The 26,155-nt window shown below is 36.4% G+C and overlaps 1 protein-coding gene across 2 annotated transcripts in view; it reads left to right on the top strand.

Annotated features, from left to right (window-relative positions):
• Nucleotides 1-1,202: 1,202 nt before the first annotated feature.
• LOC123864779 (division abnormally delayed protein) overlaps nt 1,203-26,155 on the top strand; it is a 150,356-nt gene continuing 125,403 nt past the window's right edge. Inside the window, exon 1 of one of the 2 annotated variants that reach the window (XM_045905449.1) lies at nt 1,203-1,541. In XM_045905449.1, the coding sequence (XP_045761405.1) occupies nt 1,409-1,541 (133 nt within the window). In that variant the 5' untranslated portion in view covers nt 1,203-1,408. The remainder of the gene's footprint in view (nt 1,542-26,155) is intronic. The other variant, XM_045905448.1, reaches the window with a different exon arrangement.

The following is a 26,155-nucleotide window of genomic DNA, read 5'->3' on the forward strand; positions in this document are numbered from 1 at the left end:
CTGAACAAAGTTCTTAAAAGCCGGCTGCGCATTGGCAGTAGCTTCTCTGGTTCATAATATCGCGTATCTAGGTCTGTTCTGTTATAAAGGCAACTTAAAATGTAGATAGGAATGTATACCTATTTATGAATTGCTAAGGAGTCCTTACCCTTTTACGCTTCGTAGATCAAGCGCATCTCGTCGGCTTCAGTCTTAGGGAATTTGTACTGGCTATAATATTATAATGATTAATTTAACTTGGTCTTTTTAAATAGTAAGACTTCAAAAACGTAACGTAATTTGCGTTGCGTGATTTCAGTTTTAAATCGAGGAAAATATTATTAAAGAAATTTATTTTTAGGTACCCAATCGTGTTTTTAATGAAACTTATCAATTGCGGAATTACATAAAAATCCTGTTCAGATGTTCAAGGGCAGGAAATGATAATGATAAAACATATAATTTTTAAATCATTTTTTGCTACTTATACTTGATGTATTTGCGTTCAATGGCTTGTTTTAATTTGAATACTGATCTAACGCGCTGAACTCATTCGAACTCGTGATTTTTACCAAATCACTTTTAATTCTACAGTCTACATTAAAGGTAATAAGGGTAGGAATATTATGATAACATGAGACAGACATGATGGGGCCTAAAGTCTTTTACCAAACATCTGGATTAACAACAAGTCTGCAGCGAAAGTTCTGTTAGCACACTGTCTCAGCAGTCGGCAGTCGAGCATGGTTCGATATCAGTGCGCGCGCATCGCCGCTGCATACTAGCCCTCCACCAGTCTGGGCATCACCTAGTGCCTAGTACGACGACAGCCTTATTTATAGAAATGTACGCTAAATGCTTAATGCCTCTTTTACGATAGTTTTCACTATAGGTACACGCTATAAAAATAGTCAAAGTTCGCTATTCTAACACTGGATCATTAAGGGTTTACAGTAACACCTATAGAACCTTGCATTTAATCTTTACATGCAAAAACACATTTAAGAAAATTACTTATCAGTTTACATGAATAACAAAACAAATCTTTTCGTAAATTAGAGATAAGAGCCTTACATTAATTAATTTGATGCAAAGTTGAGTTGTTCCAAGTTAGCAATGAAACTGACAATTTGACGGCAAATAAAACATGTAAAAACTAAAAAGTGTAAACGAGAGGAGAGCTTTTGAGAGCTTCAGTATTTTCAAGTCATTTTATTTCTGTAGCTAATTTATAACAATGGTATCTGTGGCGGCGGCCGGTCGCCCGTTCTGAGTGAGGCCAGTCCGCGAAGGGGCGTCGATGTGGTTATACGTGAGCCCAGAACACGACCGCGAGTTCGCTTCGCGAGTGTACAATTTGATAACAAACGCGATTTATTGTTAAGGAATTTTGAAAACTTGAATTTTTTTATCATTGTTACCTGTGACCATGAAAGTTTTAGTGGTGTTTTTGGTTTTTGCGGCGTCCGCGGCCGCAGTCTCCGGCGCCGCAACCTCGTGCGCCCCGTCTGAAGATTTCTTCTCTAGACACAACATATCAGCTGATGATCGCAACATACCAGGTGTGGATCTTTGTAAACAAAACTATTTACTCGATGATCGGGAAAATTTACAGCTTAATATAGAATTTTCTATGAAAAACTTAGAAGTTTTTTTTACATTATGTTCTCTACTTTTTAGTATAGCGTCAAAAGCTTTTATTATTATGAGTTAAATAAAGCTTTTTGATAAAGCTCCCCATAAAAGTATTAGGTAACTATATGGGAAATATTATATAGGAAGGTACATTATGTAGGATTATAGTTTTAGATCCAGAATAAATACGAGTCTTATGAATGGTAGAGCAATAGGTAGGCGATGTGGATGTGACACAGTATAATTTAAAACCCTGGCGATCCCATTGGCGTAGTGGTGGTCTTCTCTTCCTCTAAGATCCAAAGTTCAATCTTCGATTCGATTAATTTATGGCAACGCGCTTTTTTAAATTGGTTGATCTTGTGAAAGCGTTTGTTACTTATATCGATACTATAGAAACCGCATAAATTATAGGTATTTATTAGGTATGGTTACTTCCATACTATTTATCCTATCTAAAAGATCTAGATGTCTAGGATTCGAAATTCGAATCCGCCCTTCGTAAGTACCTACCTATATAAGGATGAATCTTTTGTTCTGTATTCAAGGGATTCTTGGACAAGTTCTTCAAGGACAAGTTGTCCTTGTGTCCTTTCAGTTTTAGTTTTTTAGTTTTGTCCTCCTAAATCCTCGCGGTTTAACCTTAATTTATCACAGCTTTTTTAAAGAATGCTCTCACATATATTTTAACGTGTTATGAAACTGAAAAGTCAAAGTTCAGTGCAAGCATTGATCATAATGTACCTATACCTAGGTAGGCTCGAAATAAGTGCATGCCTTGATTGCTTTGTATACATGATATAGTTACTATTATTTGTGTATTTTACTATGCCTATTGCCTACTGTATTTATATATGTATGTAGAAAGATAATAAGGAAATCACGGGTCTTCTCTCAGAATGACAAGGGTTTGGCCATAGTCTACTACGCTGGCCCAGTGCGGATAAGTAGACTTCACACACCTTTGAGAACGTAATGGAGAATGCCTTACATGCAGGTTTCCTGACGATGTTATCCTTCACCATCAAAGCAAGTGATATTTAGTTGCTTAAAATAATATGCTTAGCACATAATCCCGAAAAGTTAGAGGTGCGTGTTCGAGGTCGAACCTCCGATGGCCCCGAATAGGACACTGCGCCCTTACGGCTATAATAAGGAAATGACTAGAATAAAATACAAACGCAAGTAAATGTGCGCCTGTTGCAAACCCATTCGTAATAAATAATAACGTTTATTACTGACCGATCTTATCGGTGCCGCGACATTCCGCAGAACTTATAGAATTGTCTCTCTGTATCATAAATAATATCTATCTTCGTCCTTTTATTTTTCGTTCAATTCGTCATAGTTATTAAAATGTACCCCGATACAATGCACTAAGCATCAAGATGCCTGTGTAAACAAAATATCGGACCCTTAAAATATTTCGTCTTTGTGTTAGAGATATGAAAAATCTCTAGGAAATCGAACGATTTTAGTTAAATTTAGTCTTAGAAAAAAAAATTTAAACATGAAATAAATCTTAACTAAGTATATCGTTTATCGTTTTTATAGAGACCGAATAAGTATTTTTCAATATTTGAAAACTGTTTCTGGACGAATTTTTTCGTCGAAGATGCACGGAAAATTTGGACCACTTCCACTTTTCAGTCATTGACCTTTTTAACCTTAAGTGCGAGTGTTTTTAAAATGTTAATAAATAGATCCACTTACAATATAAGCGGCTTTGTTTACACGAACGTGTTGGATATCCACAGCGGGACGAGTGATGAGTGTCAAATGACCGGCGCACGCGCTGGCGTTTGCGGTATTTGGATTATGTTGCTTGTTTTTTTCTATGATTAAGAAAAATATAAAGTTACAACCGTTGTTAGTTTGGATGCAATCTAGCAATAATCAAGTATTTTAATAAGTTGACGGGCTAATTAAAACACATTTTCTTTATCATTCATCTTCAAATTAACCCCCTTTCGAAATAATACACTTACGCTAAAGAATAAACCAGAGCGAACAGTGCTATAACCCAATCATCAAAACATTTTTTATTCGCATTTTTAGTACTCGACGCTTTTATGTCATCTATTACTGAGAACGAGTGGCTCGAAGTGATAATTTGAATTTTGGAAAAAGAAAAAAGTCAACTGGAGCTATATCAAGAGAATAACAGAGGCTGTCTGATAAGGTTTGTTTAGTTTTAGCCAGAAATTCGTTCATAATGTTCTTGATGAGACGATGCGTTATCGTGGTGCAAAATCTATGAGTTTTCCTTTCACCAATCTGATCTTTTTCAACGAATTTACTCTCTGAACAGCGACTATCTGTCTATTCTATATTGTTATACATATTATAAATATGTACTATTATTCTAATATATGAAAACAAACATAGAAATTTTAAAACTATTTTGTTTAGTATAACAAATCAAAGAGGAAGGGTCGTTGACTAAAATTTCAGCATGAATTTCCAAAAAGCTTTATTACATAATAGACTTGCCCGACAACTTTTTGCTAGTACCTACCTATTGGATACCTAACAATGTACGAGAACTACTTTATTGATTGGCAGTTTAAGATGTACGATAAGTGCTGTGTCCAATTTTTATAACCGGTCGCCGTTATTTTTACGGATGACTGGATCAAAAGGTTTTATTATTATTGGTTGTTAGATTGTTGGTAATGTTAAGCGGCTTTTTGTAACGTATATCTTATATCTCTAAAGTTACATGTAATTTTAAGCTGACTGTTAAAATATTAGTTCAATAACCAATTTGCATTTGCTTATTAGGTTCAATCTGTTTCACGGCTAAATTATAGAACTGGCGAAAACTACCTTTGAATAGCCTTTTTATACCACACTATCTTACTATTAAGTATTTTTTCCGACAGTTTTCTATATTACATGACCGTCCATAAAAGGAGAGTCATATTTTCAGGGTTCATATATTATGTAGGTACTTAAATGTATATGTGAGTTCCTTTATTCCACCATAACTTTTAAATGCCTGAACAATGTGTATGTATATATGTATGTATGTATGTATGTATGTATGTATAGGTATCGTTAGAATCCTTACATCATCGTGAGTGACACTGGCTATAATTTTTTTTAAAGAACCAATATGGCAGAGCAGTCATGTTTTACAATTTTTTTATAAATACTTGAAGTTTACTTATAAATAAAAAGAAGATAAACCAACTAAGTGATAGGTAGGTCGGTAGGTCACAGCTTGAACCGTCCGCGTTAGTCTAGAATCTTGAACTAGGTATAACATAGAACCTTACTAAGAAAAGATTTTTGAAATTCCACCTGCGCGAAGGCAGCTAATTAATTTTAATAAATTCCGATAAATGATAAATCTGACGCCAAAATTTTACTTTTATGTCCTGCATATTATAACAAGCTTCCAAATACAAAATATCTATTCATATACCTACTCACATGGCATACCTATATTTTATCATACTCGTGTTGGTTTAATTGTTTTAGTTTTATTAAAAAAGTCAAATAGTGGATGTAACAGGAATTGGATGTTGCAGTGGCGTGGTCGGTGGAGCGGCGCGGCACGGTCGGCGCGCGTGACGATCGCTGAGTGATTAAACGTGTCCAATAAAATACCTAAAATATTATTTATGGCTATATCGTTATACCTAGCGGTTCAGAGTTCAGATGTCAGCCTCCTATTAAGGAGGTCGGGGGTTGACCCCGGGGATTCACCTGTAACTTTTCGGAGTTAGATAGGTGCTTTAACGCTGAAGGAAAACATGGTGAGGAAACCTGAATGCTTGAGAGTTTCCCATTATGTTCTCAAAGGTGTGTGAAGTCTGGTAATCCGCAGTAGACCAGCGTGGGAGACTATGGCGTAAACCTCAGATAACCAGAGACAATTCTACTCCGTGGCCTATACCCTTGTCATTGTGAGAGGAGATCTGTGCTCAATACCTAGTAAATCATCATCATCACCATGATCGCCCCATCGCTAGCCCACTACCGAGCACCACAGGCCACAGTCCACTACGTAGGCCAAGCGCGAATTGGCACACCTTTGAGAACATTACGGAGAACTCTCTGGCGTGCAAGTTTCCTCACGCTGTTTTCTTCATCGCTAAAGCAAGTGATATTAAATTGCATGAAAAATGCAGATAGCTCCGAAAAGTTAGAGATGGGTGCCCGAATTTGAAAACCCGACCTCCCGATCAGGAGGCGGACGGCTACGACCACTAAGCTATCACGGCTTTTTTTATGTCTGTAGGTACATAATACATTGGCACTGAAACAATTTTAACAGTAAGATACGTAATGAGAATGACAATGTTATACGTATAGAGTAAGGTGAATTCGGATCACTATAGTTATGCAGACTGCATGGCGCTCGATGAGTGATTACCTCCTGATTAAAGATACAATGCAAAACGCAAAGAAGTAGGTTCTTCGTGACTTATTATTTCCATCTTAATTATTATGCTCTCTTCATTAGGTAGAGACTTGATGCGTGATGGAAATGGAATAAATCTCATATGCTTTACTGACATAATAATAATTATTTACTTGTTAATTTTACTTCTGGCACCATCCCGCGCTCTGATCAATTATATCATTTCACCAAAGGTTGCCTGTAAGAGTTTGCTTTATCAATAAGGCCGCCTTTGCACCCTTTTGTATAGTCCCAAAATGAATGAGTTTTCGGTACTAATAACTAGATATTAGCCGCGGCTAGGTAGCTCAAAGGAAGACTAACTGAATTTTTGTTACAATAGGTACTTTTTCACGCAATGGTTAACTTGTTTATAATATTTATCTGTCTTATTGTTTGTTCGTCACCTATGTGTTCGCACATCGTTCATAGGATTAAGTTTAAATTTAATACAGTTATTGAGACTTTTCTGAAGGTTTCTGAAGTAAGTAAGTAGTATGAGTAGGTACCTCCCATCAACGTACAATGGTGCACGAGTTGCTATTCGCTTGTAATTTGTAACCATGCCGTTCATTTATATGAACGGCATGGTTATAATTATAATATAAAAGTTATACTTACTGTATTTATACATATAAAAGTTAAGTAGTACATATACGAGTTATTATTTATCATCACCATCCTGTTAGTCATGAGTCTGCTTGGCGCTCATTGAATGACTAAATACGCAATTCAAAATGACATCCATAATAAATATTACGAATATTATGATAGGTACGATAGTTTCATTCAAAGCGCAAAGTAGGTACGAATTAAGTAGTATATACTGATTTTTTTTAAACTAACTAAACAGTGAGAAAGCCTACGGACAGCCATAGTTAATTTTTTCTAAGCATGACCTTTCCATGAAAATTAATAATAATTGATGATTTTTTACATAGGCAAGTATAGTTTCATGTTCATTAGTTATAGTTTCATGTTGAGATTGCATTGTTTTATCACTATCACTGTGATTCTTATGTTACGTTGGCATAACACAAATTGATAATAAGATGCTTATAAAACAATGAATGATTAAATTATGTATACCTAAGTGCTCGTAAATTCTTATTGAATGGCTACTTTTTAAAATTGCATTTAAATAAGGCTTGTATTAAACCAGCGTGAACATCAAAATTCCCTTTTTTTAAGTTATGTAAATGAGTATGTTACTAAAGTAATTTCAGTAAGTAAGATTTTTACACCGACTTTACATTATATTGAACATTTTACTGACTTATGTATGAAGTTGTAAATTATTTTCACGATAGTTATACCGTTTTGCTCGATGGCAAATTGAGCCTCAATAATTCAATTTATTAGATCCTCTGATACACTCTGATATACCAATTTCAGTAAATAATGTATTGTTCATCTGTCCTCGTACTCCGGAAATGAAGCAGTCATTATGGCTGATATGCTATTATCAATATATCATACATCTATTTATACATAAGGCTATATAGGCAATATTGACAGCACGTGGACCGTTGGTTTGATTTCAGCACTCTGGCCGCACTAGCGATCCATCCTATCGAAACCTTTGAGTATTCAATTTTTGGGAGAGTTCTCCTTAATGTCCTCAAAGTCCTTAATGACTCAAATGTCCTCATGTGTTAAGTCTGCCAATCCGCACTTGGCCAGCGTGGTGGATTATGGTCAAATACCATGGGTTGATGATGACGATAGACCGTTGATAATGATTCAGCACTTTGACCACAATAGCGATCCATCCAATCCAAACCTTCGGCATCGGTTCTTCAATTTTTAATTTAAGAAGTATATAATAAATATATAAATGGGTGGGTTAGACACCACATCGCCAATTTTTTTTATAAGCAGTACATTCCACATAATATTAGCAACAGTTTACGTCATCCAGCTGGTCACAACTACCATAGAATGCTACTAAGATCGCGGTCGTAACACGCCTATGTACTTCTCATCAGAAATAACCTTTGACATTCCTACCTAAAGGGCATACCCACGTCATTTTTAGATAAGTACTTCATCTTATCGATATTCTATACCTACATCTTTCTACTAGAGACTTGTCCTGACTGATTGACTGAAGTATCGAGGCACAGCCTAAGCCGCTGGGGTCAGTTTGAAATTTTGATAGTAGGTTCCTTTTACATCGTAGGCAAAGACTTAAGAATGGTTTTTTTTGGGAAGTTCTGCCCCAGGGAGTAAAATAGGGGAGGAAAGTTTGTATGTCCGTCAATTTTCAAGTTATATCCATGAAAATTGTATTTGAACTTTAAGTTATAAGTAAATGCAGAACTAGATGTTTTGAATTTATGGATATCCCATCCGAAATAGGGTGTGAAAGTATGAGAGTCCATAATTTTTAGTCACTCGTACCTATATCCATGAAAATTGGTATTTAGGCTCCAGGTTAAAAATTAAGAAATAAGTACCTAAGTAAATTTAAAACCCTATTTTACCCCTTTAGGGGTTGAATTTTTAAAAATCCTTTCTCAGCGATGTCTACGTCATATTAGCTATCTGCCGTAGACCTCTATCTGCATGCCACAGCCCGATCCGTCCAGCAGTTTGAGTTGTGTGTGTCAGATCAATCAGTCAGTCACCTTTTCCTTTTATATATGTATTTAGATATTTTTATATGTATTCTTTAGAAACTTGTTCTCCACGATAGAACTAATTAAGCAATAAAAAAATCTAAAGTTTCATCTTAATGTGATTACGTCTTGATTGGCGATCACAGGCGTCGACAGCCAGCGCGGCGCTCGCTAAGTAATGCTAAATAGTTAGGTACATATTATTATTGTGAATCGACAATTAATATACATCAAATTAAAGCTGAATAGTCATATTTACATAACTAAGCAAGTACGATGATATAGGTGCGTATCTAATTCTTCTCATAAGTTCTTTTCATACCTACATATACCTACCTAATACCTAACTAGCTTGTGCTCGCGATTTTGTCGCGTGGCCTACACAAAAAACTAACCCCTATTTTACCCTCTTAGGAGTTGAATTTTGAAAATCCTTTCTTAGCGGATTTCTACGTCATAATAGCTATCCGCACACCACAGCCCGATCCATCCAAAGTTAGTTAAAGTGTGCGTTGATAGGTCAGTCAGTCAGCTTTTACTTTTATATATTTAGAAAGAACTTATCCTGACTCACTCAAACACAAGATCTATCAAAACACAGCCTAAGCTGCTGCTTCTAGCTGTTGTACTTGGTGTCACATTTTCAAGTAGACTGTTGAATTAACATAGAGGCACAAGTGTAAATTAAAAATTTATAACACCCGTGACAAGCGAAGGTTACAGTAACTAGAAAAGAGCTGATAACTTTTAAACGGCTGAACCGATTTTCTTCGATTATAGCTAAGAACAGTCAAGCCACCTTTCAAACAAAAAAAACTAAATTAACATCAGTTCATTAGTTTAGGAGCTACGATGCCACAGACAGATACACAGATACACACGTCAAACTTATAACACCCCTTTTTTTGGGTGGCAACAATAGGCAACGCAAAGGACAGACTAAAGATCATAATGAGCAGTTGAATATTTGAAGCGTACCTAGCAAATCAGTTTACACAAACTATATGCACCTACCTAACTCGTTAGCCACTAGTTAATCCAACATAAAATATGTTTATTCCACGCTATGCAAAATATTAATTAAATAGTTGTGCTATTTAACATAACGAAACTAATTAATATTTACCTACATTATTATAATGTTGATAAATATTAATAAGTTACCAGTTAGATAGGTACTAATTGGATACAGTGGAACTATCATCGAGTTCATATAAATGAATAACCTATAGACTTATAGGTAGGTATAGGTACTCCGACTATAATTTGATAAGATTGACAGCATAAAATAATATATTGTGCTTGTACTTTATAGAAGGTTTATTGGTAGTGCGCTCCACGTAACGTTAACTCAACAAACGCATATAGGTACATAGTTTGGCTCTCATTTGAATACTAACCAATCAAACTCAATGAAAAAGAGATACGATCTAGGAAATAGTCTATGTCTGTGGTTTTCCAGATTTCTGGTAAAATATAAGACATAAAATTGTCAGTCCCTTTGTTTTAAAGGGCCTTTAATTTTAAGGCCCTTTGTTTTTAAGTCTATCTTGAATTTTTTATTCTTTGTCATAGTATTAAGCAATAAAGATGTTTAAATAAATATACTGTTTAAACCCTTGTAAGTTTAAAACTAGTTATTTTTACGGAAATATGGCAAACCATAGATATTAGTTTCTAACTGGAACATGTCTACAAAATTACATCTTGTTTGATTGGTTAATATTCAAGTGAGAACCTAATATGTTTGTATGGAGCGAATGGCGGAGAGACCGCCCGCCGCCGTTAAAGTCGTCAAGCGATGTACATGGACGTGTAATGTAAATAAAATGCGATATGTGAAGTCAGCTGGTGCGACTTGACACTTGACCCTGAACCCTGAGCTCATGAATGAAACAAACGCTTATTATACCTCGCTTGCATTATTTTTGCGCTACAATACGGTCATCGCATGACTTAACACAGTTAACGCCGTGATCAATCCATCCGGCACATTACAGAGCACGGATCTCCTTTCAGTCAGGCCTTAGTCTGCCACGCTGGCCCTTCAGCAGACATCACACACCTCTGAGAACATTATGGAAAACTCAGGCCTGCAGGTTTCCCCACAATGTTTCCCGTGATATTTGATTGCTTAAAACGCTCATGAAACTCCGAAAGATGTAGTTTTGTGACCGGAATCGAACCTCCGACCTGTTTCGCCGCTAGTTAACATACAATAACCTATAATATAAAACTTACTTGTACTCATGACTGTTTGATTTATTGAAGAGCGTGAAATGTCAAAATGAGCATGCGGCAATTCGAATATTGAATCAGTTTCCGGCCGTAAACGGTTCTTAGGGGAAAGTCACGAAAAATTACGAGTGAGATGGAACCGCTAGAGGAGGGGGCGCGGGGTGAATGGCGGCGGATAGGCTTTGTTGCTCGCGCTGGCATTCCTCGCCTGGGAACCGGGAACGGGCTCCCTCCGCACTCCTCCGCAGCCCGCGCAATCCTCCCGCACGCATTCCAGCCCTCTCTCACTTTCATTGTTCCCGTCAGTGCGGGAGGTCGCCGCTCCACGTACAAATAATGGAACCAGTTGTTTAAGTGGGGAGGACTTGTTGGTTCACTCCAATAAACACGTTCGTCGTACCCGTAAATGACATTTAGAGAAAATGGGGCAATTGGAAATATCGATAAAACCTCAATCGTTACGGCCGCGTTTTCTGGATTCGACTTGAAATCATTATTCCATTCCACTTTGGAATTTCCACTTCGGATTATGCTTATTGAACATTTATTGAACATTTGTTTCTTTTTGTGTTCGTTGTTTCACGCCGCCATCGATGCACGCTGTATTGGGGTGGTTTCTTGCAAGGATGTAGTTAAAGGATCCATTCCCACGGGTTCTTAAAATATCTAAATCTACGCGAATGAAGTCGCGGGCATCAACTAGTTTAAAATAAAGCAAAAGAGTTCGTTTGACTTCAGATATTGGAAGAAAGTGAGAGACATCTAACAACAGTTAGGCATTATAATTATTATGCGATAAATAAATAGGTATTATGAAAATTAGGTGGCAATTGGCAATTTGCAAACATGTAAGTGGAGTTTAATATGACCTTTTAACTTATGGTATTTAGGGAAGGAAGTTGTGTATACCCATATCCCTAATTGGCTTTTCAATGGTACTGTACCGGAACCCTTGATTAAGTCCCTTAGGGCAATGGCGGTGGTAACTAACCGTGTTTGAATCCTCTTACCAGCATAGACATCCTGGTTTGAACCAATATAAAAATGGCATTCCTCTTTGTTTTAACTGGTAATTTTGGGACATTTTCAGGGCCAGGATCAGATTGTAAATTAGTTGCACCGAAAGCTTATACATTAGGTATATTATAAACTCAGACATTGAGAAAGATTTTAGGATAATTCATTAGATAAGCCATTAGGGCCCAGAAAATGCGGAAAAAACGAAGTATTCAGATTAGTGGATGAATGCTTTTTAACAGTTTTCTTAAGTTATTTAAGAAAATTATTATAATCATTCATCGCACATTACAACCGAGCTAACCTAAGCAACAATGTAACTTACGTTCTCTGTTTCTCCTTTCGTCAAAGTTCTTTCAGTTGTGGGGATGTTCTTGAAATACATTTATAGTGGATTCATAGATCCATGCTCTATTATTCCATATGTCTAGTACGATACCTATTACCTACTATGTCGCTTGCTTGAGGCAGATAAATGTGCTATCAAAATAAGTAAATAAAGCTACATAGAAGCTTCACTAACTAACCTGCTAACTTGAACACTTGATATTTAAAGGTATAAATGTGTATAAATTAACCTAAGGTAGAGTTGCATCTGCAAGTAACGTAACTGCTAATGAAATCGTTCCCGCATAATAACAACTGGGAGTATTATTATTATAATAATTTATCGAAACCAAGACTTAGTTACTGAACCCGAATAGTAGGCCTCTTCCACTTTGAGATCTACAGTTACACTTTTTGCTGACGTTGATGACAGGAGGGGTAATTAAACACACTAAACGCTATTTTTTAACTGAGATGCCCGGAACTACATCTAAAGGTGGTTGGAGGCGATTTAGTAGATAAAGCTAGTCAGCCTCGTCTGTTCAGATTGGAAACGCTTGGTTTCATGTTCCATAAGCGAAGTTTGCAGGAATTGTTATTGAGGGTAGTTCATGTTGTCTCGTTTGGGTATCATTTTGCACCCACGAAGGCTCGATTGATTTCAGTGTCGTTGTCCTGCTTATCCAGTTAATCATTTCTTAGTTTATTCTTGGTAGTCCATATCCATCTTAATCATCTTGATGCAACTAATACAATAACACTCGGGGCTCACTTTTCATAATAAATTATTAGGAAAATAAGCAAAAACTATTCAGACTAACAACATTTACTCATTATAAAAAAAAACTTTAAAACGTTAAATATGAGTAATATGTTTTTATTTAAAGAAAAACAGCAGAAAAACTAATAGACTATTATTAACAGAACAAAATAAAAAGTAAATACTTAACACAAATGACAAGTAGCGCTATGGTATGAACTTACGTAGATATAGATTGCAACGTGTAATTTTTCACGGGGCGCGATGACTCGTCCCTATGAGAGCAAACCAAAATTTTGATTCATTTCGGATGTTCGGAATGCCATTGTGCCCGGCTTACCTGCGCCGGCGCAGGTATCGTCCTTTCCGAAGCTTTTGTTTATGCTATGACAAATACTGAGCAAAGCCTTATCAACGACAAGGGTGGCACGAACGCTATTATCTTTATCGGCGCTTAAGTTTCGCTTGTTAAGTTGGCGAATGGTGATTCTGCTAAACAGCTGTCAAAATGCGGCACACAATTTAGTTAAGATGTTATTTGTATTGTTTGAGACGCTTTTTAAATGCTTTTATAGAAACGAAACACATAAACGTAGAGTAACAGAGGATTCATAGTTGTAATGGAATGCTTAGTAGGTACTTATTGTAGTTGAAGGGTTTATGCTCAACCATTACAAACCTATGTCCGTTTTATAGCTGTCACTTTCTGTCGCTGTTTTTGAGAGAGCTTTTCTTGTAGTGTACCTACATGTTGTTACTCGTACATAAGTTAGGGAATATACTACCACTGCTGAAGCCTGGACTGTCTGCCAGTTTATTTTTGCAAACACACTTCTCTTTGCCTTTTCATGTGTTATCTAATCTTGCTGAACTTTGAATAAATTCTCTTGGCTCGATACAGCAAATTCTAATCGTCAAATGACTCAGCCTTCCGGAACGATGCTATTTAGAAGGCAATTAGGGCTGCGAGCCTACTGACAAATTATTAATTTTTTATAATGAAAGGTGTAAGGATACGGCAGGTGTACATAACTGCCATACCTTTTTCCAGGTTACTGCGTTCCGTATTAAACTACATGACATGATCGTAGTGAAATTCCAACAGAAAATAAAAAATAAATGGCCTACAATATGTACTGTTATTGAAAGAATCCACCACCATCGTCCCTTCAGTGACAGAAAGTAGCACGGAGGTCAGTTTAATTATTAACTTTTTTGTAACGTAATTGTAATGTTGGATGGTTCTTTTCCTGTTAGGTAATGTAATATTATTTTTGAAACTACTTTGTCATAGGCGGGGAGCCACCAATCCTGAAAGCTCTATGAAAGAACTAGGACCTAGGTTCGATTTTCCTTCATTAAAAAAAGGATTTTTGAAAATTCCACCTTTAAAGTGGGGATGAAAATATATATTAAAGTGCCTCATTTCTCAAGTTAAATAACTCATTGAAAATATAGTTTGTCAGGAACTTGCAGAAAAATATTATGAAGAGTGTTAATGGCATCTGAAAAATTCGCCATTTTTGGAGGTTGCAAAAGGATTTTTGGAAATTCTACCCCCACACGGATGTTCAAAAATTCCACTCGAGTGTCGGGGCAGGTCAGCTAGTTAATAATTAAACAGGAAAAGTGTTTTGGTTTTTAGGTAACTGAGGATACATTTTGAATTTACTGGGACGTGTCATCAAAAGCTATAAAAAACGGTAAAGTGCGAGTCAAACTCACATGCGAAGAACCTGCAGTTTGCGTACCATCGTAAATCATATTATTACGCTATGTACTTTTCTTTTATTTTTAATTTGCATGGCGGCCATTAATAAATTCGCCATCATTGTTTTTCATTATTTGTTGTTATAACACCAGTAGAAATACCTATACAATCCGTGAAAATTTCACGGATGTGAACAAATGTCTGCCTATTACTACGGTGAGATTCAGCCCGTTAACAGACATATAAACGGACAGACTGACTTAGTAACATGATCCCGCTGGCACTCATCGGGTACGGAACCCTGAAAGGAGCGTTTTCGCAATCGAATTTACGTGTCGTTTTTTCACAACACGTAGTTTACGAGTGCTCCGTGCTTCGATTACGTAGCAATCGGATTGAAGTGAACACGGAAATCATAAAAGCCAGGTTACGCTGCAGATTTCCTGGAATTTTGAAGGATTCAGATTACTTTGCCAAGCACGTCAATTTCTCGGTATATATTCCATATTAATGGTACGAGTATATAGAGTTTAAATAATCCAATGAAACCTTTCACTGGATATATCATACGCTTTTTGCTTGGAAAAATTATATACGAGTACTTACTTACAATATATCAGATAAAGGTTGGACTATTTTGTTACCATTTTTTGGGTTCCGTACCTCAAAAGGAAAAACGGAACCCATTTAAGATCACTTTGTTGTCTGTCTGTCCGTCTGTTCGTCCGTCCGTCCGTCCGTTCGTCTCCGTGATGCAAGCTACTTTCGCACTATCATAATAATAGTATGAATTTTCTAGACAAAAATTGCGAGCTGGGTCATGATTCATGATAAATCTATTACATTCTAAAGAGAAAAAGTTTGTAAGTTTGTTAGGAGGAATCTCTGGCACTGGTGAACCTGAGTGACAAAGGCTATATTTATTTTACAAAGAAATGAGAGATCCTTGCGAAAATTTTAATAAGCAGGTATGCGAAGCCGGGGTATAATTATATTAGTATCTAATATAATATTTATTACGCATGCGCTAAAAGTGCATACCTATTCAAAGTTTATACTTGTCTACGAAGACTGATAGTAAGTGTTTTTATGACATAAGGGATACCTAGGGGTTTAGTATAGGAATACAGGTTAATTTTTAAATGTTAAGTTTTACAAGTAAGCTTTACTGAGATTTTTTGTCGTCAATTATTATTATCTATGCCTTCAAAGGTCATGGCACTTTTACTGTCAGAGGACAATGCACAATAAAGCCGTCCATGCGTGTCCATGCGGTTCTAATTGCACTTGTTAGACTCTCTTAGTTAATTAACCTGCATATTATTAAAATGTATTCATGCAACTTGGGGTGGGTCGGACGCATAAATAAAAACAAATTATTAACGGAAGTTGCTTTGAAAACCTTCACATTTCCTGTTAATAGAACTTTAAATAATTGTGGGGTAGATTTTTATTAATTAATTCTTTAAGACTCGGCATTTTAAAAGGGACTCACTCGTATTAGGTAATGACAGCCTAAAGCTGATCACACACTAGACGATCGGCAAGCTCTACACGTTCCAAACGCAAAGCCCTCGCCCTTTTGCGACTTTTGAAAGAGTTTTATTTGAAAGCTGTAAGTAATAAAATTATTGTATTACTTACATCTTTCAAATGTTCCGGCACATGTTTTTTTGGGTATTTTTTTATCTAAATTCCTAATGAAATAGAAACACGATTGGATACAATTTTCTCAAAAGAAAAAAAACTTCGAAAACTGTTGCGAATATCTAGATTTTTAGTTTAAATCGGAAACAGGAATTTCTGTAGTATTTAAATTATAATCTCCCTAAATATTAGTTAATTATTTTGTTTATTAACGTAGTTTATTTTTAAAGCACTATGATTGATTTGATCCAATGCGCAGTGGCATAGCTTTATTGCCGTCTTTTCCTCGATATATGTTGTATACCGAGAAACAGACGACAATGAAGTAACATGAATAAACGCATACGCATGGCTAAGGTTTGGAATACTCTTCCGCGATCTGTGTTTCCTACCAATTACAATCCGGGTATCTTTAAAACAAGAGTGAATAGGCACCTTCTAGGTAAACGCGTCCCATCTTAGACCACATCATCACTTTCCATCAGGTGTGATTGTGGTCAAGCTCTTACCTATAGTGAATAAAAAAAATAAAAAAAAAAAAAAAATCTAGCCTTCTCACATTTTATGCTTGGTTCTGACCTTTTAATTTCAGAAGATGACGTCATCAGTAAACCCGTGTGAGCCACGAGCCTGTTTGTACTGTGCACGAGCGTCTTGAATGCGGCTGAATCGGCATTCGTTGCTTATTTTTTTTTGGCACGACCCAGTTTTGTATAGGTACGTGTGAGTTGTACATGAATACTCAGATTCTCTCTATTCATACGTTTGATAATATAAAAGCGTGCGCCGGCCAGCGCATCCGCGACTTATCGTGAACTAATGTGCGATCAGCTGTAGGCGCTGTTAAGTACAGGCGCTAATTACGCCGCTACTTTTGAAGAGTCCATCTTCGGCTCTCCTCTCCGCTTTTAGAGCTCCGAAGAGACAATTCAGCTAATTCGTTTCCATTATTCCGAAGTCCCGCTTCAGTGTTTAATATTTCGCAAATGGCTATAACTTTGAAACTTTTGTCAATTGAAAACGCTATAGTGATTTTACTCCCTGATGGCATAATAAGTCGAAATTATTAAGTTTAATAGAAGGCTATCAAAAGCAGATTGTGTTTTTTTTAATTCAGATTTTTTTGGATCTTTTAATCACTATGCGATTATGCCAGATCCATGTTTTAAACTATGTTTTTATTATATGTTTTAAACTATGTTTGTAAACTATGTTTTTTTTTTTCAGACAAAAAAGTAGCTGAAAATCGTCCGAACACCGTATGGTACAAACACGTACAAATCCTTTGTTCAGACTTCGTATGGACTTGTCAAAAAAGTATTTTCCATTTCCAAACCTAATCTGAGTTTCAAACTGACATGGACAATCGCGAACCGAGTCAAACTTATTGCCACTATGCACCTTGCTTCAACAAAGGAGTCATAAAATATTATATCCGTCTGGGCATCTCTAATTAGAGCCCAACATTATTCTGTGCATTATTTAATTACAGCATCAGATAACGTTCTGCCGTCCTAGTGCGGAATTAATTAACAGAGATAAGAGCTCGCTAATTATTCCAATGTCCATCGGATAGTCTGCCCCGCTTAGCTCGCAGGGCAAGAAGTTAGGTTATCCTAACATTATCTCTTCATTTGATGAAGGCTAGGTCCTTACAATAATTTAACGCGCCTAAATTCATAGTAATATTATACATGCGAAAGTGTTTCTGTCTGTCTGCTACGTTATCACGGCCCATGACTCTGACGAAATTGGGTACTGAAAACTGAAAAGCTATTTCATTATCAAATAGGTGATGCCTGAGGCTTCATCCTCGTGGATTTAGATTTTAAAATTCCCTTTTGAACTATGTAATTGATTTTCCGAGACAAAAATAAGTCCGTCTCCGAGATGCAAGCTATTTTTAACCCCCGACCCAAAAAGAGGGGTGTTATAAGTTTGACGTGTGTATCTGTGTATCTGTGTGTCTGTGTATCTGTGTATCTGTGTATCTGTGTATCTGTGTATCTGTGTATCTGTGTATCTGTGTATCTGTCTGTGGCATCGTAGCGCCTAAACGAATGAACCGATTTTAATTTAGTTTTTTTTGTTTGAAAGGTGGCTTGATCGAGAGTGTTCTTAGCTATAATCCAAAAAAATTGGTGCAGCCGTTTAAGAGTTATCAGCTCTTTTCTGGTTTTCTTGTGGAAAAGAAGGTTACATAACCGTTAGGTTCATAATATTATGTCAATTGACAAATGTCAAGCTGTCAAGATGGACGTTGCCTTGATACATAATTATTTATTTGAAAATGATGTTTTGGAAAATTCTGATACTTTGGATCGTAGGCGCGGAGTAGTCCAAGAAAATCGGTTCAGCCGTTTGAAAGTTATCAGGTCTTTTCGGTCTTTTCTAGTTACTGTAACTTCACTTGTCGGGGGTGTTATAAATTTTTAATTTACACTTGTGTACGAAATTTCAGCAAAATTTTGAAAGATGGGCCGTTGTAACAGACAGACAGACCCACTTCTACATTTATATTGCATGTAATGGGGTAGTTATTAGACACGTGCTATTATAATTATGATCTATATGTATTTATTCCGATAAAGGCATAAAAAGTTATCTTGAGAAAACAGGTCACGAGGTAGATTTTAACGAAGTCGGGATTTAGACCTCCCTCTGGGAGGCGGGAGGGATTACCTGCCGGTGACAGCGCTAATAAAAAAAATATTAAGTCCTTGGGGTGCGGCGTTTATCAAATTTTCTTATTACGACTTTGGATCAGAACGGATGCAAGGTCAATTTGATGAGGGCAGTAAGGATTTTAGCAACAGTTGAGTTTAAGACTTAAAAATTTTCACCACGCGGGAACAACTGCTAATCCGCTTTTCTAACTCTAATTCTAACTTTAACTTTCTAATTCAAACTTCGTATTCTTTCAAATACATAGTTGATCCCTTGAATACAACGAGCACATAGTCGCCGTCACATTAGTCACGGCGTCACAGGTGGTTGTAGCGGTGTCGGTTTCATATCCGACCCCTGCCCGGGGGCTTCCTGATCAGGTTGCTCTGAGGCTATGAGTCACCGGTCACGACGCGCGAGTCAATCGGTGTCAGACTTCATTGATTGTTACATGAGGCCATTGAGGGGATTCGATTTAATATGTCGTTTTCGTTTACTACTAGCCAAATAAAATGGAGTTGAGTGCTTTAGGAATGTGGTGGGAAGTTTCGGTTTAATTACTTCATTTACTTAATTCATAATTCAAAATATTTTTATTCAATTAGACTTTTACAAGTTCTTTTGAATAGCAATATCTTCATATTATTAGTTATGTACCTACTTACTACGGCAGTTAGGTTAGGTCATAAATGAAGATATAAGAGCAACAATTTAAATTCTCACAAAATTTTTACCGCAGTTGTCATTTATGATTATAATATAGGTAAAATTAGCATGTTATTTTTTATCACATTGTATATTGTATAATAATGTTACTCTTTCAGCCACAATGACTGAACTGATTTGGTTGAAATGAAGATAGCTTGTACCCTGAATAAACATATAAGCTACCTACTTTTTATTCCGGAAAATCTTAGTTCCCGCAAGTTAAAAAAAACCTACATACCTTTATCTACGCTGATGAAGACGCACACATCCTGTAGTAACCATATGTGAGGGTTTAGGCAGATGAAACAATTTGTTTCATTGAAAAACCTTATTTAGTAGTGGTCTTCTTCATGGATTAGGTCTCTATACAAATTAAAATACCAAATATAGTTCTCAAACTTCTCTTCCTCCGATAAAAGCTGATGGAAGCAATTAATCCGCACGAGGTTGCAGGAACACCAGGACCACGATCTTCAGAAATGAAGGAACGACTAGAGAGAGAGAGATTTATCAAAAAGGAAAAGTTCATCAAGGCTGTGCTTTCAAGCCATTATGTGGATTGGCAATGTGCCAAATTGCATAGATGTTTTATATTTGAACTTTGATCGTATTCAAAGCAGAGTGCAGTGACGTTGTACAGATGATCGGATAAACTATAAGGTCAGTATATACCGGCGTCGCGTCGACAGGGGTTGGGAAGTAGAACGGAACGAGGCGCACCAGTTCTTGTTGATCCATATAATATTACTATAGTACTATACGCTATCCACGGAATGAAATTAGTATATCGCTCTCCCTGTTACGTAATCCCATAGAAATGACAGAGACAAAAATCTCAGTGGGCGTTAACCATTTTGAGACACCAATTTTGAATGTTTTTTGACAACATTTTCGAATTGAATTTCGAACATTTTTTGAAAACATGTTTGTGATTGGTTGACTAAAAATAGTTAACCCCCACGTAGTTTTTTCTCTGTCATTTGTATTAGATTACGTAACAGAGAGAGCGCTATATTAAATTCTTTCCATGGATAGAGTTTAGCTGACCCTAATATATTTTTGAGTGTATCTACTATATTTTTTTTGTAGCCTCTGAAAAATACCTACTATATATGCAATCAGCCGAAACAATGTTGGCAACCCTAGTATCACGGTATGTGACCTACTTTTCTATCGCTATTCTTTTACACAATATTAATATTTTCAGTCAATTTCGCTGTATAATACCAACATCATTACAAACTTGAAAGCATTTAGTCATAGGAAAAATATCATGTTCTGCGATTGTGATATTTTGCATTTGCAGCATGATAGCAAATTGAGGGGAAATGGAACATCTAACAATTTATTTTCAGCCCACGCGGGATAACTCACTTCCTTCAGAGAGCATCCTACGAACTGAAATCCTGTTATACCTACATTGTATTCTACAAAATGGAAACATACTCAATACTCATAGTTACGTACTCGTAAACTTTCCATTGGCAAATATTTACTTAGATATTTGCCTTTACTTATATGGAAAATTTACTTTTGCACATTGATTTTGGTGGTTTGTAAATTATAAGGTGCGTTTTAATTTTTCAGACCGATATTGGATTTAATAGCTTGTTGGTACCGGTTAATGATATATCTACCGGTAGATACAATAATAAATACTATAGTAACTTTATGAAATCAGTTGTTTTACCTGCTGGCCTATTCTATTCTAGTCTAGAATGGCTAGAATGATATAGCAATAGATGCTTCTTGTATGAAACCGATTTCTTACTTCGATTTTCGTAAAATCCACCGATTACTAATTGTTGGACCAGCTATTAAATTATGGGCTGCTGCTTGTTAGTAGAATAAAATAGAATAGAATACATTTATATTCAAATAAACTTTTTACAAGTGCTTTTGAATCGTCAAAATTATCTACCACTGATTCGGAATGCCGTTCCTTCCGAAGAACCAGCAAGAAACTCGGCGGTTGCTCTTTTCAAGTGATAGATGTTACAACAAATGAGACAAAAATCCTTGGTATCGGAACGGATAGTATGGAGACGGATAGTATTAACACCAATTACTTACATCGACTTAGAGCTTGAGTATTCAAACAACATTTAAGCTGCAAACTTATATTTTGCATCCGTTTCAAAATCCATATTAAGAAACATAGTAGCGCGAGCCACCATATGTTTTTGTGGATAATGACGTCACAGGATGTGCTAAATATATTTTACGGCGTGCAACTAAATAATGTCAGCCACCGACAACGGAGACCGGAGAAGGGAAATGCGAATGTATTGGAGAGATGTGAAGAAGTGGTTTTAGAGTTCGCACACTTGGCAAAGTCCTCAAAGTTTGGTCATTTGCAATCTCTTCTATTTTTAAGGAAACCTTTACGCACTGTTTCTATAACCAAACCAGCACCAAAGGTTAACTGGCAGAGAATAACTCGCCTATGTAAGAATATTCTATTTTGTATTTTTGTAAAAAAGAACTTGTTTTACAAAACAAAAACACTTGAATAGCAAAGTTTTTCTAAAATATTACCTGAATAATGCTGAAGAGGCAGTACAATACGATTCGATAATAGATACTATTATTATTATAGATAGAAACGTTAGGGTAACATCACAGGGTGTTAGAACGGCAATCTTATGTGTCACTAGCTGACGCTCGCGACTTCGTCCGCGTGGATTTAGGTTTTTCGAAATCCCGTGGGAACTCTTTGGTTTTCCGGGATAAAAAGTAGCCTATGTGCTAATCCAGGATATTATCTATCTCCATTCCGAATTTCAGCCAAATCCGTCCAGTAGTTTTTGCGTGAAGGAGTAACAAACATACACACACACACATACATACATATAAACGTATTGTGGAAGTCCCTACAAGTGACCTAAGTCCAGCAATCGACGTCTAGCGGTTGATAATGGTGATGATGGTGATTGTTAAGTACTTTTCTAACGAATGCAATGAAGCAGCCAAGTGCGAGTGGGATTTGTACACAAAGGGTTCGGCACAATTGCGCATTATAAGAGAAATAACATTTTGTAATTTTTATTATTTATGGTTACAGCGGCAATAGAAATACAAAATTGAAAATTTCAATTCTCTACCTACATATTACGGTTTATCAGATAGAGCTTGCTGACACACAGACAGTCCGTCTGTCGCCTAGCGGGAGCTTGGCACCCTTCGCAAGTTTTAGATGCTTTAAATCCTATGTTTAGTTATCAATGATAAAACAGCAACAAAATGCTGCTTATAGCTTACGTTTAAACGACTTTTTGATAAATGGGTCAAGGTTCTATAGAATTTCTGTCATTGATCTTTAGTTGCCAACAGAATCAGTACCATCAGTATCAAATATGGAACTTTAAAACGACTATTTCAACAGGTGAGGACGTTCCGTTCTTAAGTAAAGCGGAATGCAGGAATGAACCTAATCGTCAGGCGTCAAGAGATATGACGTGTCGGAGTCAGAGGCAATTTACCGCTTGATTAGATTAAATCAATTTATCCCTGACAGTGAAATGGCTGTCTTCCTGCCGCTTCGGAACCTGGTATTATGGCTCGTTATCGTCAAGAATTCGACTAAATCGTCTCTCTCATCTAATGTAATACCTACTCAATGTACGGAGATCGGATTACTTACGTATATAATTGGAAATCCAATATTTACTTCTAATCTTATATTGAACTAGATTATTCTACTCTCTATTTTATTATACTAGGCTTTTTGCCATTGTTATTACTCTACCTACTATTGCACTTTATATTTAGAGGTACTTACCTATGTAAATTAAAACTGTCTTTTCAGCACTGGAGAAGCGGATTTAGTTTTTTTTTTAATTCAGTAAGGACTCTTAGGTTTTCCGGTATAAAAAGTACCTACCTGCTTAACCTATATTCGTCTTCGCTATGTCTATCATCGATGCTGGAGGAATCTTCATTTCTATCACACTCTGTGTTAAATATCGAGATGATGCTTGCGACTTCTTGAAAATCCCGTGGGATCTTTTTGTTTTCTGAGACAGAATGTAAATAGGTGGCCTATGTCTGTTTTCACCCAGTCAGCTATCTCTGCACATAACCAAATCAATCTATCAAAGTCGGTTTAATGGATGGGCCAAAAAAAAAAAATTAGCAAATAGACGCTGACAGACAAACTGGCGCATTTATATAATGTTAGTATTGTTAGTTAGTATTAATGTGTCTGTTTTAAAATTACAGGGGCTCAAAGATTTGTATGTAAATTTTTAAGACCGCATAACTTTGAAACCGAATATTTTAACAGAAATCTGGAAAACCACAGACATAGATATTAGTTTCTAGAATATGTCTGCAAAATTTCATGGACTTTGGTTGCTTAATATTCAAATGAAATTGGAACTACGATTGTATGAAGCGAGTGATGGAGAGAGCCCTCTTAATTTTGATTTTCTAATCTACCTATTAAATAAATAATGCAGAATTATTGTCGCATGTGGATTGTGGAGTAAAATAATGCAGTGTTGTGCAATAGTGTTCTATCGTACTTAGTAATAGGCACATTGTAGTGCTTACGACCGAGTTAGGATAACCTAGTTTGAATTGTTTAAGATGTCGTATGCATACGCGTCGCCTATGTTAGTCTGTTGTGGGTTACACTCACGTCAATTTCGTAATGTCTGCATTCAAGAATAACAAGCGTTGTTTTTAAATAAATAGGCATCTTTCTTAGCCACGCGGCAACAAATGCAAATCAATTTAGTGTGTCACACCGTAGTAAATGAATAGAAGCTATTTTTATCTTACGAAATACATATTTACCTAATAGGTATACCTAGGGCTGCCATCCATCCGGGGTTTCTCAGATTTGTTCTAGTCTGCTGTCTGGACGGGTGTCCAGGTTTTGGTTTCCGATTTTCTGATGAAAATTGTTTTACTTTTTTGAATTGGGGGGAGAATTACATTGTTGAAATTTTTCAACTATTGTTACAAAAGTTTAAGGTATCTTGCTTTCTAAATAAATAAATAGTAAGAATTTATATTTATTTAATTTAATTTGAAAAAAGGTAAAAAAGAGAAAACAGAAATATGAGCTTAGATTTTTGACAATAAAAATTGCGAGCAAAAATACCGTCGCTCATGAACATTTGGAGCACCAGAGGAACCGTCAATGCGTTGCCGATTTTCGAGCTCCTTATCATTTTTAACCGACTTCAAAAAAAGGAGGAGGTTCTCAATTCGTCGGAATATTTTTTTATATAGATTTATGTAGATACCTAATGTTGAGTTTGCACCAAAGTAAATAAACACTTAATGAAAATTTCACTTTCTATTACATTCTTTGTCATTAATAAGCTAAAATGAGATGCGCGCCAATCAAGTTAGCATTTCCTTTCGCCGGAAATCGGCCTTGACCCGCGGGCTCGAGCTCGGGTGTCGGGTCTGGCGGGGTACCTACGTCGGCGGATATACAGGCTTAGGAGCGAGGCTTGCGAGGACGTGCGAAGTGCCGCTTCCACCATACTGCAGCGAATATACTAGAGCTATAGATTCACTCATCTCCGTCTTTATACAATGATAATGCTCTGTTGATTCTTTGTAAACTTTATGGCACAGAAGAAAAATAGGATAAGTAGAGGCAGGCACAATGTTAAAACTACGAAATTGAAGAGAAAAGTAATTAAAGTGGATGGGTTCGAGCTTGGTTCTCAGCTTTGACGGGGTAAATCGGCGGATATAAAGATATAAAAGCTTAGTAGGACGTGCGAAGTGCCCTTTCGCCATACTACGGTGAAAATCTGCCAGAATTAAAAACACCCTTTTTCGTCGTCATAAAATGGGAATTGCTCAGTAAACTCAGTTTTCTTCGTTTACCCTATTGCCATCTAGAGGAGAGAAAACGGTTATTAGTAAGGCGCCTTGGTAGAATATTATGTTCAGCAGGCTATAAGATTCACAAAGCGAATGGGCTCTGACCTTTGTCACTGCTTAAGGAACGAGAAGCTTGGGTTTAGTATAATAAAATTGGGTATTGCTAAATCATAAAGATCCAGGTGGAAGATACTAGTTAAATGAAACAGTGGTAGATGCTTTTGACGATTCAAAGGAACTTGTGAAAGTCTAATTGAATAAAATAATTTGAATTTGAAACGTACACACTTCTAATAAACACTGTTACGCTTGAATAAAACAGTTTAAAGCGATAGCTAGTAGCTACACTGAAAGGGAACTCGAGTTCGCAGTGGAGCTGAGAGCTATTCTGTTGAACTACCCGCTCGTTGGAACGAGCCACTTTATTTGAACAATGATTTCGTGCAAATTAATTGTTCTGACTGCATGGTTTATGATGCCATAGCTACGTAGGTAACGATATTTTGAATCTCCTGCTTCGATCGACTTATGATCTGATCTTTATTCTGCAGACATGATGTACATATGATGTAGGTCTCATAGAG

Source organism: Maniola jurtina, chromosome 4, assembly GCF_905333055.1.
Source record: "Maniola jurtina chromosome 4, ilManJurt1.1, whole genome shotgun sequence".
Lineage (NCBI taxonomy): Eukaryota > Metazoa > Arthropoda > Insecta > Lepidoptera > Nymphalidae > Maniola > Maniola jurtina.